The sequence below is a fragment of the Hibiscus syriacus genome, unplaced genomic scaffold (assembly GCF_006381635.1).
Source record: "Hibiscus syriacus cultivar Baekdansim isolate YM2019G1 unplaced genomic scaffold, ASM638163v2 tig00110482_pilon, whole genome shotgun sequence".
NCBI classification, from domain to species: domain Eukaryota; kingdom Viridiplantae; phylum Streptophyta; class Magnoliopsida; order Malvales; family Malvaceae; genus Hibiscus; species Hibiscus syriacus.
Window position 1 is genome coordinate 1521544 of NW_024062758.1, and position 18031 is coordinate 1539574.

Consider the following 18031-nt stretch of genomic DNA (forward strand, 5'->3'; position numbering starts at 1 on the left):
ATTAAATAAAAATAATTTTTTATTATTTTGGGTCGGGTCGGATTTCTAATTCATATATTCGGGTTGGGTCGGATGAAACTTTCTTTTGTTCGGGTCGGGTCAGGTTTTTTAAGTGTGATATTCGGGTCGAGTCGAGTAGAGTTTTTTTAAGTGTGATATTCGGGTCAGGTCGGGTTCGAGTTTAGGGTGAAAAAAACAGGACCGACCCCAAAAAAATATATAATTTTACCTTATATATTAGGAATTACAATAATACCCCTATATATAATTTTTTCAATTAAGTCAATATTTTATTGAATAAAAATAATTTGTTATTATTTTGAGTCGTGTCGGGTCGAGTTTCTAATTCATATATTGAATAAAAATAGTTTTTGGTATATTTTTTGGTAACTAATTAACATACTCCGATTGAAATGTATCGAAATATTGTTCTATCTTTTGGTAACTTATTAACATATTTTGATTGCGATGATTTTAACTTATAATGTTTATTAGCATGATTTTTATAATTTATTGAAATGAATAATCAATCAATAAAATGAAATTTTAATATTTTTTATTTTTTTATAATATATTACTACATGTAAGTTGTAAAATAAACTAAAATAAAGCAAAAAAACAAGAAGGGCAATTCTGTCATTTTACATTACTGAAATCAAATTCATCTGACATGTCTGCGAACCAAACAGAATATGGAATTGGATTCGAATTCCATTTCCTGCCAACTAAACAAAATATGGAATTGGATTCCAATTCCTACAGATTTCAATTCCTTCACAGATTCCAATTCCCTCATAAACATTCCAGCGAACCAAACGCCACCTTAAACTAAAACAAAGTTACTTATATTATATCATTTTCTTAAGTAATTAATTATTTTTTGTCAAAATAAGTCATTAAACTATTATATGTAGTTACTTTGAGTATCTAAACTATATTAGTTAAAATAAATTCCTAAATTATGTTTCATTTTTTCTTTAACCCTCTAAAATATTTTTTGATAAAATATACTCAGTTTCACGTGTCATGTCAACATTTTATTATTCAAAAATTATTTTTTAATTGAAAAAAAATATTAGAACTTAAAATAATTAAATACAATAATTTAAATACCTAATTTGATAAAAAAAAATTAAGTACCTAAAATAAAAAACGAGTAAAATTTAAGTACTTATTTTTACTTTTAAGCCTAAAAAAATAAGATTTTCTGCCCGTATCCACAATTTAGAGATTTAATTTTTAGCTAATTGAGTTGGTCCAGTACTAGTAATATTCTGCTTTAGTTTAAGTGACTAGTGGGGTAAAACAATTCCATTAATCAATGATATGGAATCATAAAAATAAAATCCAAAATCACAAGGTTTGAGTTTAAATTATTTAAACAACTTGATGGAAATTTATGGTTTCGTAATTTCACCTTTTCAATCACAAGTAATTTTGAGAATTTTCTTTTCTAAAAAAAAAAATTCACACCAATCGACCAACAAAATTCTTAACAGTGTCGGCGGTATGAACTAGAAAACAACAATTACAATAATGATAGGAATGTCGGATCATGCCAAGCCAAAATGCAGGGACTAAATCCCATAATTGAGTATAGTATAGAGATGAAAATCAAAATTTAACCATTTGTAATGATGAAAATTCAGACCGCTCCCCTTCATCATCATGCATCATCCTTGAATTTTCATACATTTTTTCTAATAAATTCCCATGAAACAGCAACAGATTTTCATACATTTAACAATACTTATTACAGTTAACAAAATAAAAGAAATCTAATAATTTATGGAAGCTTATCATTTAAAAAAAAAACAATGAATGGAGATATTAAAATAAAGAAGAAAAGTATGATACTTATTTTGCCCTTCCTTTTGCCATTGCCATGAATCTACTTCCAACTATTCGTTTTTTATGTTCTGCATTTCATACGAGTGTCATGGTTTTCTTTAGAGGGTGATAAAATAATTTAAAACTGCAAACTGCATACCTGTAATTATGACTGTCAATTACTCTCTTGTCATCTCTCATGCAATGACTGAAGAAGAGTTCATCTCATTCAGAATGCCGTAGTACATAAAGAAATCCGAAGTGCTGCGGAATCCAGGAATGAAATCTGAAAAGAATCTCAAGACCGCGGCCAGATGTTGGGGGTCATTGGAGGTAAATGCTGCTTCCAGAAATAACGAGGGCTGAATGCTAGTCACCTGAAACAATTTAAACTATGATTTGATGAAATGCCCTATGATACTCGGATTCAAGTGCGAGCTTTAGATGTGCATATGCGCTGAACACGGGTATGTTAGATTTTCTAAGTTTTCCATGCATTTGGAGGATCCTTAGAGGGTCAAATCAGGACATGGGTATTTCAAGGAAATGCCATCAAATGGCTATATCTTTCCAGCAATTTCAAACAAGTAAAGAATTAGGTAACAACCTAATGTTAAGAAATATGCATAGTTACAGCATGGAAAATCTGAAAAAAACCACCAAACATAAAGCGAATTTACCAACATTTTGGTGAAACCAGACAAGGTTGCTTGTCCAGGTCATGAAAGCCTAAAATATCTTGGAGAACTTTAATAACTATGGCCTGATGAAGAACCCCCAGTTCTAGATTCATAAAATTGGCATTTTGCATAAACAACTAACCAAATTATTTTCGGATACAGTCATCTAATGAACGATTACCTTATGCTTCCGTGCATAACGTAAAGCTTCAAGATAATATCCATCTTGCACCAGTAACAATACATAATCCTGATGTAAAGAAAGCTGTCTCAGCATATCTAAACCCAGTTTCCTAATTTGGAAATTCTGACGACCAGATTCTAGCAACTGTAAAGCAACTTCTTTCGAGGGCTCAATAATCTGAAACAGAAGAAATTGAACTCTTAAAAAATTGCAATCTATATTCAAACATCAATACTTTCATTCTTTTCCTAGGAACACTTATTGCGAAGGTAAAAGGAGACTTGTAAACCTTGTTTATGACAAACAAACCAAGTTCTGCATGTTGCCCCGCTGCGGGCCAATAGTTGAATAGTTAACACGAACAGATTTGGATGCATTTTGACCTTTTCCAAATTGGCACTGCAGAATGCAAACACGCAAGATTTCACATAAAAAAGTACAAACCAAACCACCTCCTTTTCATACGAATACCATAACCATGTAGGTCAATAAGCAAGGGTTTAGCTTAGTTTGTGTATTTGAGACCATGCATTTACTATTCTTCTACCTGCTCTTGACACGGTTATATATTTTTTTCCTTTTCCCCCAAAGCATCATTATAACTGCTCTAAAAAGGAAGGGTAGCTATATCTTGTTAGAGTTTATTTGATGCATATATGTACACACATATATTATACACTTCTAAGTTCTAAAGGCTTTAGATAAGGCCACATAAAATCTGCTGCTCAGTTGAAGGGTAGGCCAAGGACTTCCTCACAGTAACCAGGACATGATTTATTGAATAATCTATGTTTCTATTGACCACATAAATGGTTAAGAAAACATGATTAGACAACAAGTTTATCCACAACAGGGAGGCTTGTTTATATATCCAGAATATGACTATAGTAGCTCTTAAGAAGATTAAAGTCCATTTTACGAATCCTTTAGAATTGTTACACACAAGAGTCCTAACCCACTTCAAATGATTACCATACCTTCGAAAAAGTTCTAGAATAATGGAAACTAGATAAGAAGGCTCTCCAATTATCTCTTCTTCGATAGGAGCAAAGACAAATCTGTACATCTCATCAGGTGAAATTGCAGGTGAAGTGAGCTGAGACTCCTGCTGTTCAGAAACACTAGCATTTAACGGATTACGAGTGGTAGAACTCTCAGGACCCGTATCCACTTTTCCACCATCAAATTGAGTATCATTTGAGCTGATTTTTGATGGTTCAAAGCTGGAACTGTCCTCTGTCTCTGAAGATGAATAATTTGAAGGCCTACTGACAGATACACTGTTGACTCTGCCAGTGTTTACATCTATGATTTGCACTGAGCCACTCACATTTGACACACTCGAGGAGGTCCTCTCAGTCTTTATTCCCTTGAAATAACTGCCATTTTTCAGAGAGAGGGCATATGAGGTGACTAAAACATCCATTGCCTTGGCAACCATGGTGATAGGTCTACATTCTAGAATCATTGTTTGTGTAATTGCCAAACATAGTTGTTTAGCCTGAAATATCGGAACAGTTTATATTAACACTAGTCAATGATTATACCACCCTTCATTGTGGAAAGTGAAAGAAAGTCGGTTGAGAATTGACCTTGTTGGCTTCCAATTTCCGTCTTTGCAAGAATTCTAATACTGATGGAACTTCTGAGGAACTAGCAGAAATTGCCTACAAGGAGATAAAGGGGACAACAATTACGAGAATTAACTACAACAAATTAAAAAAGTATGACTAACAAGACTTACCTCCAAGTCCAAGTGGATCTTCCATAAACAGTTATTTGCAATATCACAAATAAGGTCGGGAACCAAAAAGGTCCAGCCATCTCCATAAATAATTGCTTCGTTATCATTTGAATCAGAGGCCTCTAAACTTTCACTTTCTTTGGTGCCGGGTTGAGATGTAAAATTATAGGATCTTGGAAAGCACCTGAACAGTACTGGAAGTGGAGCAGATATGGGAGCCCGAGAATCTGAAAATATGTCATAGATTATAACAACCTTCGCATCTACATGGTGCACAAGTAGCACATTATCAACCACACTCACAGCAACCTTGCTCGAATAAATTGGTAATGAGCCCTGCAAATGGAATGAGTAAGGTTATGATTCCAACACAAAACCAATTGAATGAATCTTGTACCAGAAAGGAACTAGAAAGAGTTTTGAGTAAAACTTACCTGTTGGATAATAGCATCACTATAAAATCTATATGAATGCAGTACCATTGAAACTCTATCAACTTGCAAGCAGTATATTCTCCCATAGCTGTCAAAAGTATAAAAAGCATATATAATAAACATATATATGATTTAGCAAGAAGCATAGTGTACCAGCAAAAACAGGTAAAAGAACCATACACAGTGACGATATAAACATCTTCAGAAGCAAGGACAGGCTTACTGTTAACTTCAGGTTTAGCCATTACCATCTCAAACTTTGGTAATCGAATAATCCCAGCAGATGAAAGCTGAAGATAAGAGAGAGCAACTTGTCAAATAATTGGAATTAGGGGTAAAAAGGATCATAATCTATCTGTACTGATCATTAAAGGCTCCCTATCAGAAGGGAGTCGGGCACGTGAATACTACAGTCATGTGCACTTATTAGTTGAGTAATTTCTGTTTTTTTTTTACCATTTTCTCACATTTACCATCAAGATCAATTTCAAAGTTTATTTTCTTGCATGGAGCAAGCATTATCCAGCCAAAGTTGAGCAGATCTAAGAGTATTCTAGAAATTGAGTTAGTGAAGCTCATAGCCATACCTGAAATCCATGGAAAGACTTGCACTGCATTCCTGAAGCAAGAAGTACCAATCTGCTCTCGTGCGTATAGACATACCAACTAACAGCCATTTTCTTTGTCTCAACTAAGGCAAGTGACTTCGAAGGATGATCATAAGCAAACAAGTCCAACCCACTGCAATTAAATTCCATTCCAGTAAATATAGTACATTAAACCTTTGCTGCCGATAAAAGTAGAAACATGGTAAGGGGAAATATAAATAAGAATATGCAACGTAACTCAAAAAGCAAAAATAAGGATGATTATTTTCAACAACATGGACAATTGTAACTGCATGTCTAGATGGTTGACTTGATGTTAGGATGCACAATCCAGTTAAGTTGCTAAATGAAATTTAAGTGTATAAAATATAAGGAAGATTGTTGATTTAGTTTAGCCATGGGAAATGCTGCTTAATCTGGATCCATGCTAGAGCAGTATCTCCCCAAAAATAACTTTCAAACTTTTCATTCGAGGTACTGGTAAATTTTCTAACAACAAATATTTTCTGAAATAATAATCATTTTCCTCTCTCTTTTCATACTCATCACTTATTTTTTTGGTCATGCAACAAAGACAGCAAAGTTCCATGCATCAATAGCAAAAGAAAATCCATGGTTCCATGACTGAAACAAAAGTTCTAAAGCTTCTGCACCTGGTTGCATGACCTGAAAGAGTATCATTGCTATAAAGTTAGAGTAAACTAAGCATTCAGCTTCAAAGAAACATTCCTATTACATGAAATTATATTCTTTTTCAGAAAAATCATATCTGAATTGAAGCTGAATTCTTACATAAAATATTAGTTTAAAATATTCAAAATGAAAAAATCGTTATCCAATGTGCAAGTAAAGGAAGCTTCTCCCTACCTGGTCTTTACAACTACAATATCACATGATGGACAATCTGTCCAGAAAAACCCCAGTATACTCTCTGACTGGGAGTTGCACCTGTGAGTGAAAGCTTCCCCTGTTTCTCTATGCAAAAATTGTATAGAAGTGTTGGACCGTTGGACTGCTATAAGTTTTTCGTCTAGAGAAAATCGGATGGAGCAAATAGGCCCTTCGGTTATTGAATCAATGTTAGGGGCAGTATTTGGAGAAAATGGAGCAGTTTTCCATGAAAAGACCTGTGCAGAAAGCAATGTAAAATATGGAACAGCAATATCAAAAAAAATCTACCACACTATTTAACTTCAGAACTATTAGACCTGGTCATATGTAGGAGAGATGAGCAATTTATTTCCATCATCATAATAGAAACCCCTTGACCCAGGAAAGTTGCAATGAAGAGGGGGATATTGTATGAAAACATGTGACACAGCACCAGAACCTAAACCACCAACACTGGCTTGCATACTTGAAGCTTTCCCAGTCATTCTTCAAAGGTTATGTTGTATTTTCAACCTCAAAACTCAAATTTCTAGAGAACAATAACACATAAAATGCACAAAAGGTAGTAAGAGTAAAAAAAAGAATGAATCGGAGATTAAAGACTAGCATCAAAGAATAAACAGAAAAGTTCATCGGATTTAACTTATCATGCAACTTTCAATCCCAAAGCTCAAAATGTTACACCTTTCCCTGGAGCTAAAAACCAAAAATAGTATAAAACTATAATGTTAGCACACTTAATAAAAACACGTCAGCAAACTTTTTCCAAGAAGGAAGAAGTTACTTGCAACTCAATTATCTACCACAGTCAGGGATTCAAATAGCGGCCGAATAGAGGTATCACGGCCGTTATATCGCGGTCGATGCGGTGTCCAAAACCGCTATCGCGGAAAATAACGGTGTGAAGCAGGATCTCACCAATAGTGGCGGATCGCGGCCGCAATTTAACGGGTCGCGGGCAATAGCGGACCGCTATTCCGCTATTATTCCATTATTTTAATTTTTTAAAAAAACAGGTTTTTTATTAAAAAAATCAGCTCCTTTGAAAAAAAAATCACGATCGTGATATCCGCAATAGCATCCATTATATCCGCAACCGTGATAAATGCGACGCAACCGAAAACGTGACCGCGAACGCTATTTAAATCCCTGACCACAGTATACTTCTTTCTTTTAATATATAAAAAAATGTTTCTAAGCAATCATAGACTATAGATACCGTATTCTGCATGCAAGTCTTCAGTGCAAGAAATTCTTTCAAACACATATCACGTTCAACTTCCGGAATTTTAGCTGCAACACAGGCCCCGTATTCTTTTGCCTGCTAATACAACATTTCAGTCTAAACAATGAGCAAAGTGAAAAGAGATTTCAACAGCAGGTTCAAGCAAAAATATCTTTCAGCTATTATGCCTCTGTTTGTTTTCAAGTTTAAGCTTCAACTACTCATTATACATAAACTTAAATCGTAATGCTAACTGCTAAAAAAAATCCAAAATTAAATGTAATAACACTAAGTCGGCAGAGCAATTTAAGGACTTATCTACAAACCTGTGCAGTACAATTAGCTAAAATGCGCCTTAGTGGAGAGAGTGTTTTCTTTTCTTTCATATCCACAGCTCTGGAAAAAAAAGGCCACACATCATAATTTTCAAAAATTGGAAAGATTGATCGAGTGACAAATGTTCGTTGATTGATAAAATTAGGGTTTTCAATTAAATTGACAACAAGGAGTTTGAAAAATAAAAATCAAATCCAAGAGATTGATTACCTGAGCAATTCAACATTTCTATTACGCCGGATCCAAAGAACAAAATTCCGCTCTTTTTTTTTTTTTTGGTGTACCGAATCTAAAGAGTTGGTTTTTAATCTACGAGGCGAGTTTACTTCTTCAACTACACCTAACGGTCTTCAATCTTCATCTCGCAAAATTAGGGGAGGTACTACGTCGTCGTACGGGAAGCAACCGCCCAAGATTTCTGGGTAAACTATATAGATACTCCCCCAATTATAAGAAACCTTTTTATATTATCTTATAAAATAACCATTTGACTTGATAAAAATAATAGATTTATCTTTTAATGTTAAGAAATAAATGATGTAATAATTAATAATATTTATATAATTATAAATTAATTATAAATATTTTATATATTATTAAATTATTATAGTATAATCTTAATTCAAAAAAATTAATCATCAACATTTAAATATTATACTAGTTTAATTTCTCTTCTAATTCATTTTTTTACTTTTTTCTCCATTCCACCATCTTTTTACATCTTTCAAACTTCATACCATTTTGTTTAATCCACAATGAAATCTAAGTTTGTAGCTCTAGACAAATCTGGAGAAGAAGCATAATGACTTTAGAACTTTCATGATGATATTTTAGAATGACCAAAACATATGCCCACACTATGAATATATTGTGACAACCAAGTAACAATTGTTAAAGTACAAAATTTTATGTATTGGAAAATTGAGTCATACGTGTCGTTGACATAATACCATTAGACAATTGATCTCAAATAGAGTTATCTATATTGATTTTGTAAGATCAAAGTATAGATCGCGGATCCACTAACCAAAGGGTTAAATCAATATCAAGTTGAGAAAACATCTAAAGGAATGTGACTTTAGCCATGGAAAACCATGAGTGGGGGTTTAAGAGGGGTTTTGGATTGTAGGGTTCCTTAGTGTTCCTAATTCGTTTTTAGGAGTTAGGAAACATATTTATAACCTCCCTAAGCCTTTAAATGAGTTAGTAACTCATTCCATTGTTTATTCTAGTGAGAGAAGTTGGTGAAGGCTCCAAAAGTAAAAATAAAGGGAAAGAGGTGCTTGATTGAGCCTTGGGTTATTTCTTCAGCCTCTAAGTGAAAGGTAACAATACTTCTAACCTTTCATTACTGCTTGTAGATTAGCATATGAAGTTTTCATGCATGTTTATGAGCCATTTGTGTGCACTTGGGGGTTTTAAACATGAAAACGAGAATTGATGTTATTCATGCAAAAAGTAATGACCTTTCATATTCCTTAAGTAACTCATTCCATTGTTTATTCTAGTGAGAGAAGTTGGTGAAGGCTCCAAAAGTAAAAACAAAGGGAAAGAGGTGCTTGATTGAGCCTTGGGTTATTTCTTCAGCCTCTAAGTGAAAGGTAACAATACTTCTAGCCTTTCATTACTGCTTGTAGATTAGCATATGAAGTTTTCATGCATGTTTATGAGCCATTTGTGTGCACTTGGGGGTTTTAAACATGAAAACGAGAATTGATGTTATTCATGCAAAAAGTAATGACCTTTCATATTCCTTAAGTACTAAATAGTCTTTAAACACTATTTAGGGGCCTTAGGGACACTTTAGGAATGAATTATAGAGTTTTAGACAAGTGAAACAGGGTTTTCTAGGCAGATGATACTGATACTGTAATAACAGTATCGATACTACCGATCGTGTAAAAGCAAAATTCAAAAGGGTTTATGAGGAGAGTATCAATACCCCCATCAAAGAGTATTGATATTGCTCGGGTGGTATCGATACTCGGGGCCTAGTATCGATACTCGAGGTCTTGATCAGAAACATCGAAAATAATATTGGTATCAGTACTCACATGAGTATTGATACCGAGGGTAGAGTATTGATACTTCCTAAAGGGGTATCAATACCGAAGTATTTTTCAAAACATCAAAAATTTTTTGGTATTGATACTCAAGGGAGTACTGATACCCAAGTGGGAGAGTATCGATACTCTCAGGAGAGTATGATACTGAGATAGTTTCCAAAAGATTGAATGTATTTGGTACCAATACTCGGGGAAGTATTGATACTACAAGAGGGGAGTATCAATACCCAAAGAGGAGTATCAGTACCATCGTGACTATTTAGGCCATAAGCCTGGCTGAGACTAGAGGGGCGGAACTAAGGGGTTTAGTGCGGGAAACCTTCTAATAAAATCACAAGTAGAACACCTTAATTAATTGTGTGATAACATAATATCTTAATAAAGTAAGATCCCATAAGACTTATGTCTTTGTATGATGCTTGAGAACTACAAGGACGCCCGAGTCACTTGTATGGAGATTGTGTGATAGATTGGGGATTATCTGGATATATCCAAATCATTGTTGTGCACTTTAAATTGCTAGTTGGATGGAGTGTCGATACTAAGTGACCTGACCATATCTCGAGTACTATAGAGGAGTAGACTAGCCGAGTGAGTTCCGATGCTATGCGACCCATATGTTGTTCGAGGTTCAGGGAGACGCTGATGTTGTGTGACTCAAGTCTCGCCTAAGGTTCCTTAGTAAGCAAACATGGGTGTGAGTTCCATGATGCTAAGTGACCCCGAGCTACACCATGATGCTTACTTGATTGTCGTAGTAGTGTATACAATTGTTCATGACCATACTTGCAACATACTTTTATATTGAATGCATGTAGTATAGTAGGGTTATTTGTGTGTCATTGAGTTTGTGAGCTCATCATATGGAATGTCTTTTTGTGTGCAAGTCCTTACGTGCCAGCTCGAGGAGCACGCCGTTAATTCAAGATTTCCAGACTTGATCTTCCATCAGAGTACGTCTCGAGTATTTTGTGGGCATGTACTGTCATAGACCTTTCTTATTGTTTAGTCGTAAACTCTGTTTCATACTTGTGTGTTTTTGGGGACAGATGTTGGGAGCTTACCGTATTTATAAATACTTTTATTTCATAAATGTATTATATAATGGGTACTTTATATTATGTATAATTGTTAATTTGGTCAAATGTTTAAAAAAAAATGTTAGCCACTTAGGTGGTTCCGTGTGACATTCTAATCATTCGGACTTTGGGTCGGATCGAATTAGGGTGTTTAATTGTATTCCCAGGGTGGACAGGACTATACGATGGAGTGCACCGCCTGAAAGTTAGTTCAAATTGAATTCAGATGGGGCGAGGCGGAGTTCAACGGGATGGGCAGCATGTGGAGGGGTTATTTGTAACCATCTCGGCACTTGGATTGCAGGGTTTTCGAAGTGTATTGGGTTTTGTACGATGCTAGATGCTGAATTATATGTCATTTACATCGGACTTCAATTGGCTTGGGAAAAGAATATTCACAAACTTGTAGTAGAAACCGATAACATGGAAGCGGTTGCTGTCCTTCGTCGGGAGCCAGGGGTACATAATATGTCAGCGATGGTGTCGTACATGTAGGCCATGTTTCAACGGGGATGGTGTCTCCGTTTTTGCTATGTTCCCAGGGAGGGGAATTGTGTTGATGATGGATTGGCTAGCATGGCCTGGGACAGTTATGATGATTTTAAAATATATGTGGAAGCTCCAGTAGAATTGCAGGAATAAATGGATAGAGATGTTGCTCATAACACAGCTTTGTAATAGCCAGTTGTTTTCCTTTCTTATTAAAAATAACTTCAGTTTGCATCAAGTAAGTTCTTGATCTTTAACTTGCGTCCAAATAAGTCTCTAATCTTTAATTTATTGCTAAGTAATCTCTTAACATAAATAAATATTTTATTTAAAAGGGCCAAATTAAGTATAAATAAAAAAATGGGGTTTTTTGGTTAATAAAATGGTTGTCCCTTGTTCCCATATGTAATGGGATAAGGGGAGGTAAGATAGTAGGTTGCTCCCAATATTATGTTGAGAGCAGCTTTCGTAGGGGACCTCCAAATTATGAAATGCCCTCCATGGGACTCGATCCCACGACCTCAAGATTAAAAACCTTGTGCTCTACCAACTAAACTGGATGATCATTTCTTTTGGTTAATAAAACATTCCATTAATAAAATGATAAGGGTTTTCTAATAGTTAATTCAAATTTTAACTAAGTGATATTTTTTGGGACCATGAAGATGTTCCCTTAAATATAAATGGAGTGCACTTAAGACTGTAAATAAATAGAGTTTGAAAGAACAAATCTTTGATTATTTTAGTTTGTTAAATTTTAAACCTATTTGTGTTTGATTTTTTTATTAAGAATTTTAAAATTATGTTTGTGCTCATTTATTTAAAATTATGTGTGTCCGTTCATTTAATCTTTGGGAACTTGTTCATTCAATATCTATGAACATATTCGTTAGCAAGTTCACGAACACTAAGTGAACATGTTTGTAATCATTAAGAAAATATTTCTACGAATATATTCGTAAACATATAATTAAATATGTTCATGATGAATGATGAAGTCAAGATTGAAGCATGATGAGACAAATTGCTTAACTTTAAAATAAATAAGATCTTTAAAATAATTAAACCATAAAAATTAAGAGACGAGGGGTTTAATTTCATTAAATTTAAAATTCATATGTCTTAAAATAATTAAATCAGATAAAATTGGAGTCAATGTTTAATTTCATTAATTTTAAAACTGACAATATCCTAAAAAATAATTATACTAAGAAATTTTAGAAATGTTGAAGACTTAATTATAATGGTCTCAAAATTATCAGTCGCCTAAAATGTAATTGGATCATAAAAGTTGATAGAACCATTATCGCTCCTACCTATAAGTCAAACAATAAACAAATAGATCGTAAATGAACATATTTAATATTTTTAGGTAATAAAATAATAAAATGTAAATGTTAATAATATATTATAAATAACACAACTAGTGACGAATCCAAAAATTTAAGAATATGATCCAAAATTTTAATTTATTTTCTTTAAAAATAATAGGTATGCAATTTTTTTTCTTAACACATTAAATTAAATTTAACTAATTTTTCAAAATAATAGAAATGCATTTGAACCCTATAGCGGCTTGGTGCATCCGTCCCTAAACATAACACCTATATCTTTAAGTGTCTTTTATAAAAACATAAAATGATAAACTAATAAACAAGCTAAACAAACATTTATTTAAATCCGTTTGATTAATAAATAAATAAACTTCATTTATATTTATATTTATATTTATATTTATATATTTAACTTAAAAAACGAGTAAAAATGAATGTTGGTATATAAACAATTCACGAGTAACTTGATAAGTATTAATTTTTCAATAGCATATTAATTTAGAATTAATGAAGACTAAAAATAGAAAGATCGATGAAAATATTTGGGTGGAGACACCTCCCACACAGGACATAGTTCCTTCCCGGAAACAACCAACCAGCAATGTGAAGGGTCCCCCTCCAAACCACAAGCTCTGCGACTACGACTTTAATGGCAAAGAAGGTGTTTGCATGAATGAAGGGGTTCTTGATTTAAATTACATTTTAAAAACGATGTATAGCTAAATGTGGCAACGAAAGGTGGTAGGAAGGAAGAATTATGATGAGGGCATGCACTTGAGAATAATTGAAATACCCAGCAGCACGCACCAAACATCTCTCTCTCTCTCTCTCTCTCTCTCTCTCTCTCTCTCTCTCTCTCTCCCTCCCGCTCTCTCTCTCCCCCTCCCTCCCTCCCTCCCCCCCTCTCTCTCTCTCTCCCCCCTCCCTCCCCCCCCTCTCTCTCTCTCTCTCCCCCCTCCCTCCCCCCCTCTCTCTCTCTCTCCCCCTCTCCCCCCCCCCCCCCCTCTCTCTCTCTCTCTCCCCCCTCTCTCTCCCTCTCTCTCCGTATATAGAAAAGCTAAATCCTAAAGCCAAACAAACCCACACGTGATAGATATATATGTTTGGGTAAATTATGTATTTATTATATAAATAATCACTTGATCTGTTTTATTATTTAAATTTTTATTTTTTTAAAATTATATTTAATATTTTGTTTTTTTTTTCATTTTATTATATCATCGTTCAAAATTCAACGAAACTTTTGCATGTGATAATTTTTATGGGTAAATTACATCATGCATCCATTAATTATCTTTTCACTCCTATTTTGGTCATTGAAGTTCAAAGATTTTCAATTTAAGTTCTCAATTTTCTAATTGCTCATGTTTTAATCACTCTAATTTATATCATTAATAATATTTTATGACATGATATTTTATTATTATTTTATTACTAATATTTTATGGAATTATATCTTTTATTATTTTGTTACCATATAATTAAAATATAAAAAGTTAAATTTGAATTAGAGTGATTAAATTAGGAGTAATATGAAAGTGAAGTAATTAAACTAAAAAATAAAATTTCAATGATTAAAATAGGAGTAAGAAGATAGTTAAAGGATGAATGATGTAATTTACCCAAAAAATGTCAAGTTGTATCAATTCCGTTAAGTTTCTAACAACGGGTATTAAAATAAAATAAAAACTTAACATTAAATATGATTTTAAAAAACTTAAAAGTTTAGATATTACAACATATCAAAACTATTAGTTTAAGTAAAGAGAATGAATAGATAATAGGTGTATTTGTTCAATAAATGGTGTAAATTGTTATTTTTACTAATGGAGGACCACGACAGCAGAAATACAACAGCCAACCTCTATAAAGAAGCTACACTAACTCATATAAACCCCTCTGGTCCTTGAGAGAGATTGTTGTATTGTGTGCTTGCCTCCATGCCCAGATCACATGATATCTAACTAATTATACAAATATTAATTCTTTTTGCTTATTGCTTAATCATTAAGAACAGGGGGAAAAAGACCTGGTAATATTCAATATAAGGATACGTAAACATCCATACTATTCATGAAAATAATAAGACTGCTAGATAAATAATATTTTTATTCCGGCATTGATGGGGATAACTTTTTGAAATGCATAATGATTCTATTTGAAATCTTATAAAATATTTAATATTTCTAATATTTTATACAATAAAAGTAACTTTCGCATGAGATAGGAGTCAAAAATATTATTCTTTTTGAATTTATGTAATTAAATTCGATTATAGCACCGTTCGGACTATATTTTTCGATTAACACATTTTGCAGTAAGACGCGTCCTTGAAGCTCGTCTTGCTAAACGTGTAAAATACTCAGGTGTTAATTTGGTAAATATTTTTAAAATAATGTCTAATATGTAATTAATTTCTTATATGGTGATATTTGCATAAAAACGTCAACTTTATTTATTTATTTTTTTGTGTGAAAAAAAAACTTTCGACGTTAAAATCTTTAAATATTCTTTTACAAATTATTTTATAACTCGACAAATTTTAATTTTTACATGAAATTACACGATATGTATAATCTAGCATAGGAAAACTTTGAGGGTAAGTATTTTAAAATATGAGTAATTTTATAAAAGTTTTATAACTAGTATTTCTTTTCAAAATGATGATGATGATAAATATTTTATAATTTAAAAAATTATAAATTTTATATATTTTTGAAAAAATTTGAATTTATATTATTTTTGTATTGAATTTTATTCATTTTTAATTTTTTTTAATTTTTTTATTGATTTTTTAAAAAAGTGAATAATAATTCATTTGATATATGATTTGTAAGATTTTTGCATTAAATTACACAATACATATAATCTAGTATAGTAAAACTTTGAGGGTAAGTATTTTAAAATATGAAAAATTTTATAAAAGTTTTATAACTAGTATTTCTTTTTCAAAATGATGACGGTGATAATAAATATTTTATAATTTAAAAGAATTATAAATTTTATATATTTTTGAAAAACAATTGACTTCTAAAGTTAATTGTTTAAAAATATAAAAATATAAAAATAAACTTTTAAAATTAATAATGTTTATTCATTTTTAATAAAATTAGAATTTAATATTTTTTAAAATGAATATTAGAAAGAATATTTTAAATAAAGAGGTGATATTTTTTTAGCTTTATATTCTTTTTTATTGAATTTTATTCACTTTTAATTCTTTTTTATTACATTTTTATTGATTTTTAAAAAAATAAATAATAATTCATTTAATATATCAATTGTAATTAAAAGTATAAAAATGTAATAAAAAAAGAATTAAAAGTGAATAAAATTTAATACAAAAAGAATATAAAGTCACTTTTTTTTAAAAATATATAAAATTTATAATTTTTTAAATTATAAAATATTTATTATCATCATCATTTAAAAAAAATAATAGTTATAAAACCTTTATAAAATTATTCATATTTTAAAATATTTATCCTCAAAGATTTTCTATATTAGATTATACGTATTATTTAATTTCATACAAAAATTAAAATTTATCGAGTTATAAAATAATTTGTAAAAGAATATTTAAAGATTTTAATGTAGAAAGTTTTTTTCACATACAAAAAATAAAATAAATAAAGTTAACGTTTTTACATAAATATCACCCTAAAAGAAATTAATTACATATTAGACATCATTTTAAAAATATTTACAAAATTAATACCCGAATTTTTTACACGTTTAGTAAGACGAGCTTTAGGGGCGTGCCTTACCTCACGTGGTGCCAGATCAACATAAGACGCGTCCTTGGAGTGAGCCTTATTGCAAAGGGTGTTAGATTGAGAAATATAGTCTGAACGGTATCTGACAAGGAAAATTAGTAGGTAAGGGTGATTTTTTTGGAAAATCGCCGTCGTCTTCATGGCCATGACTGCTTCATTCCTCCATCGATGAATCCCTTCTTTTATAGGCCCCACCTCCTCCCCTCTTAGCTACTTTCATTTCTCTCCCTTTCCTTTTATTTCTTTTCTTCCCATTTCGGATTCTCTTCAAAAAAAAAAAAACTTTCATGGAGAAGAATAATGAGAAGGAAACACACGATTTCATGAACGTGGAATCCTTCTCTCAGATTCCCTTCATCCGCCCTTCCCCCATTAAAGAAAAGGGTATCCGTTTGTTCGGCAAGGAATTCGGAGGCCGCGACTGTGTTGACTCGGCCACCGTCACCGATTCAGAGCCAGACTCAGCTCATAACAACAAAGACAAGACCAAGGAAAACGAGAATGAAGATAATAACAATAGTATCAGCAGAAGATTTGAGTGTCACTATTGTTGCAGAAACTTCCCCACTTCCCAAGCATTAGGCGGTCACCAAAACGCTCACAGAAGGGAACGCCAACACGCGAAACGATATCATCTAACCCTGCAACGCAGTTCTTCATCTCACGATCATGCTCATAATATTTATGGGTTCTTCAACTATAAGCTAGCCTCAGCTCCATCGCCTTCAATGGCGGCTTACCCTTCGTGGAACAATAGCATTAACAGTAGTGTTAATAGCAGCAACGGTAGGTTTTATGAGAACCACAGTTCGTTTTCTCAGCCACAGCTCATCAATGGCACCCCACTGGGGTTATGGAGAATCCCGGCTTCTACAGTTCAAAGTGGCGCGTGTAATTTCAATTGTGCCCGTTCATCGACCCATCCTCTGCCATTTTTCGCTGGCGATGAGTTGAAGCAGCCATCGCAGGTGGTGGTCAATGGTTCGAGTTCCCAGAGTCGTCGGTATTCGAGTTCCCAGAGTCGTCGGTACGTTTATGAATCGAAACCTAACGTTAATGATCATGTTAGCTTGGATCTACATTTGTAATGATCATTTCGTAATAGCTTCCATCTTCTCCTTATCTTTTTTTTAACATCTCAGATTTTACTATTTTTCCTTACTCTCAGAAAAGTAAAACATTTGGATTTTGTTTTATTCTTAAATATTATTTATGGATTTATTCCTGCCATATCCCCTAAAAGATACAGTTGCAAAGTGCAAACTAGGTCTTCCCTATATTCAGAAAATCTTCACACGTGTGAGGAATATTTATGTCTTCGAAGTGGCTATGAGAGAGGAGCACATGAACATCTC

At 32.7% G+C, this 18031-nt stretch overlaps 1 protein-coding gene and 1 pseudogene across 1 annotated transcript; one reads left to right on the top strand and one right to left on the bottom strand.

Annotated features, from left to right (window-relative positions):
• Positions 1–1852: 1852 nt before the first annotated feature.
• On the bottom strand, positions 1853–7664 carry LOC120128895 (annotated as a pseudogene).
• Positions 7665–16910: 9246 nt separating this feature from the next.
• On the top strand, positions 16911–17825 carry LOC120128899 (zinc finger protein 8-like). The gene has a single exon (XM_039146505.1). It carries the CDS (start codon positions 16964–16966, stop codon positions 17762–17764), a length of 801 nt encoding a protein of 266 aa, XP_039002436.1. The 5' UTR covers positions 16911–16963; the 3' UTR covers positions 17765–17825.
• The last annotated feature ends 206 nt before the right edge of the window (positions 17826–18031 follow it).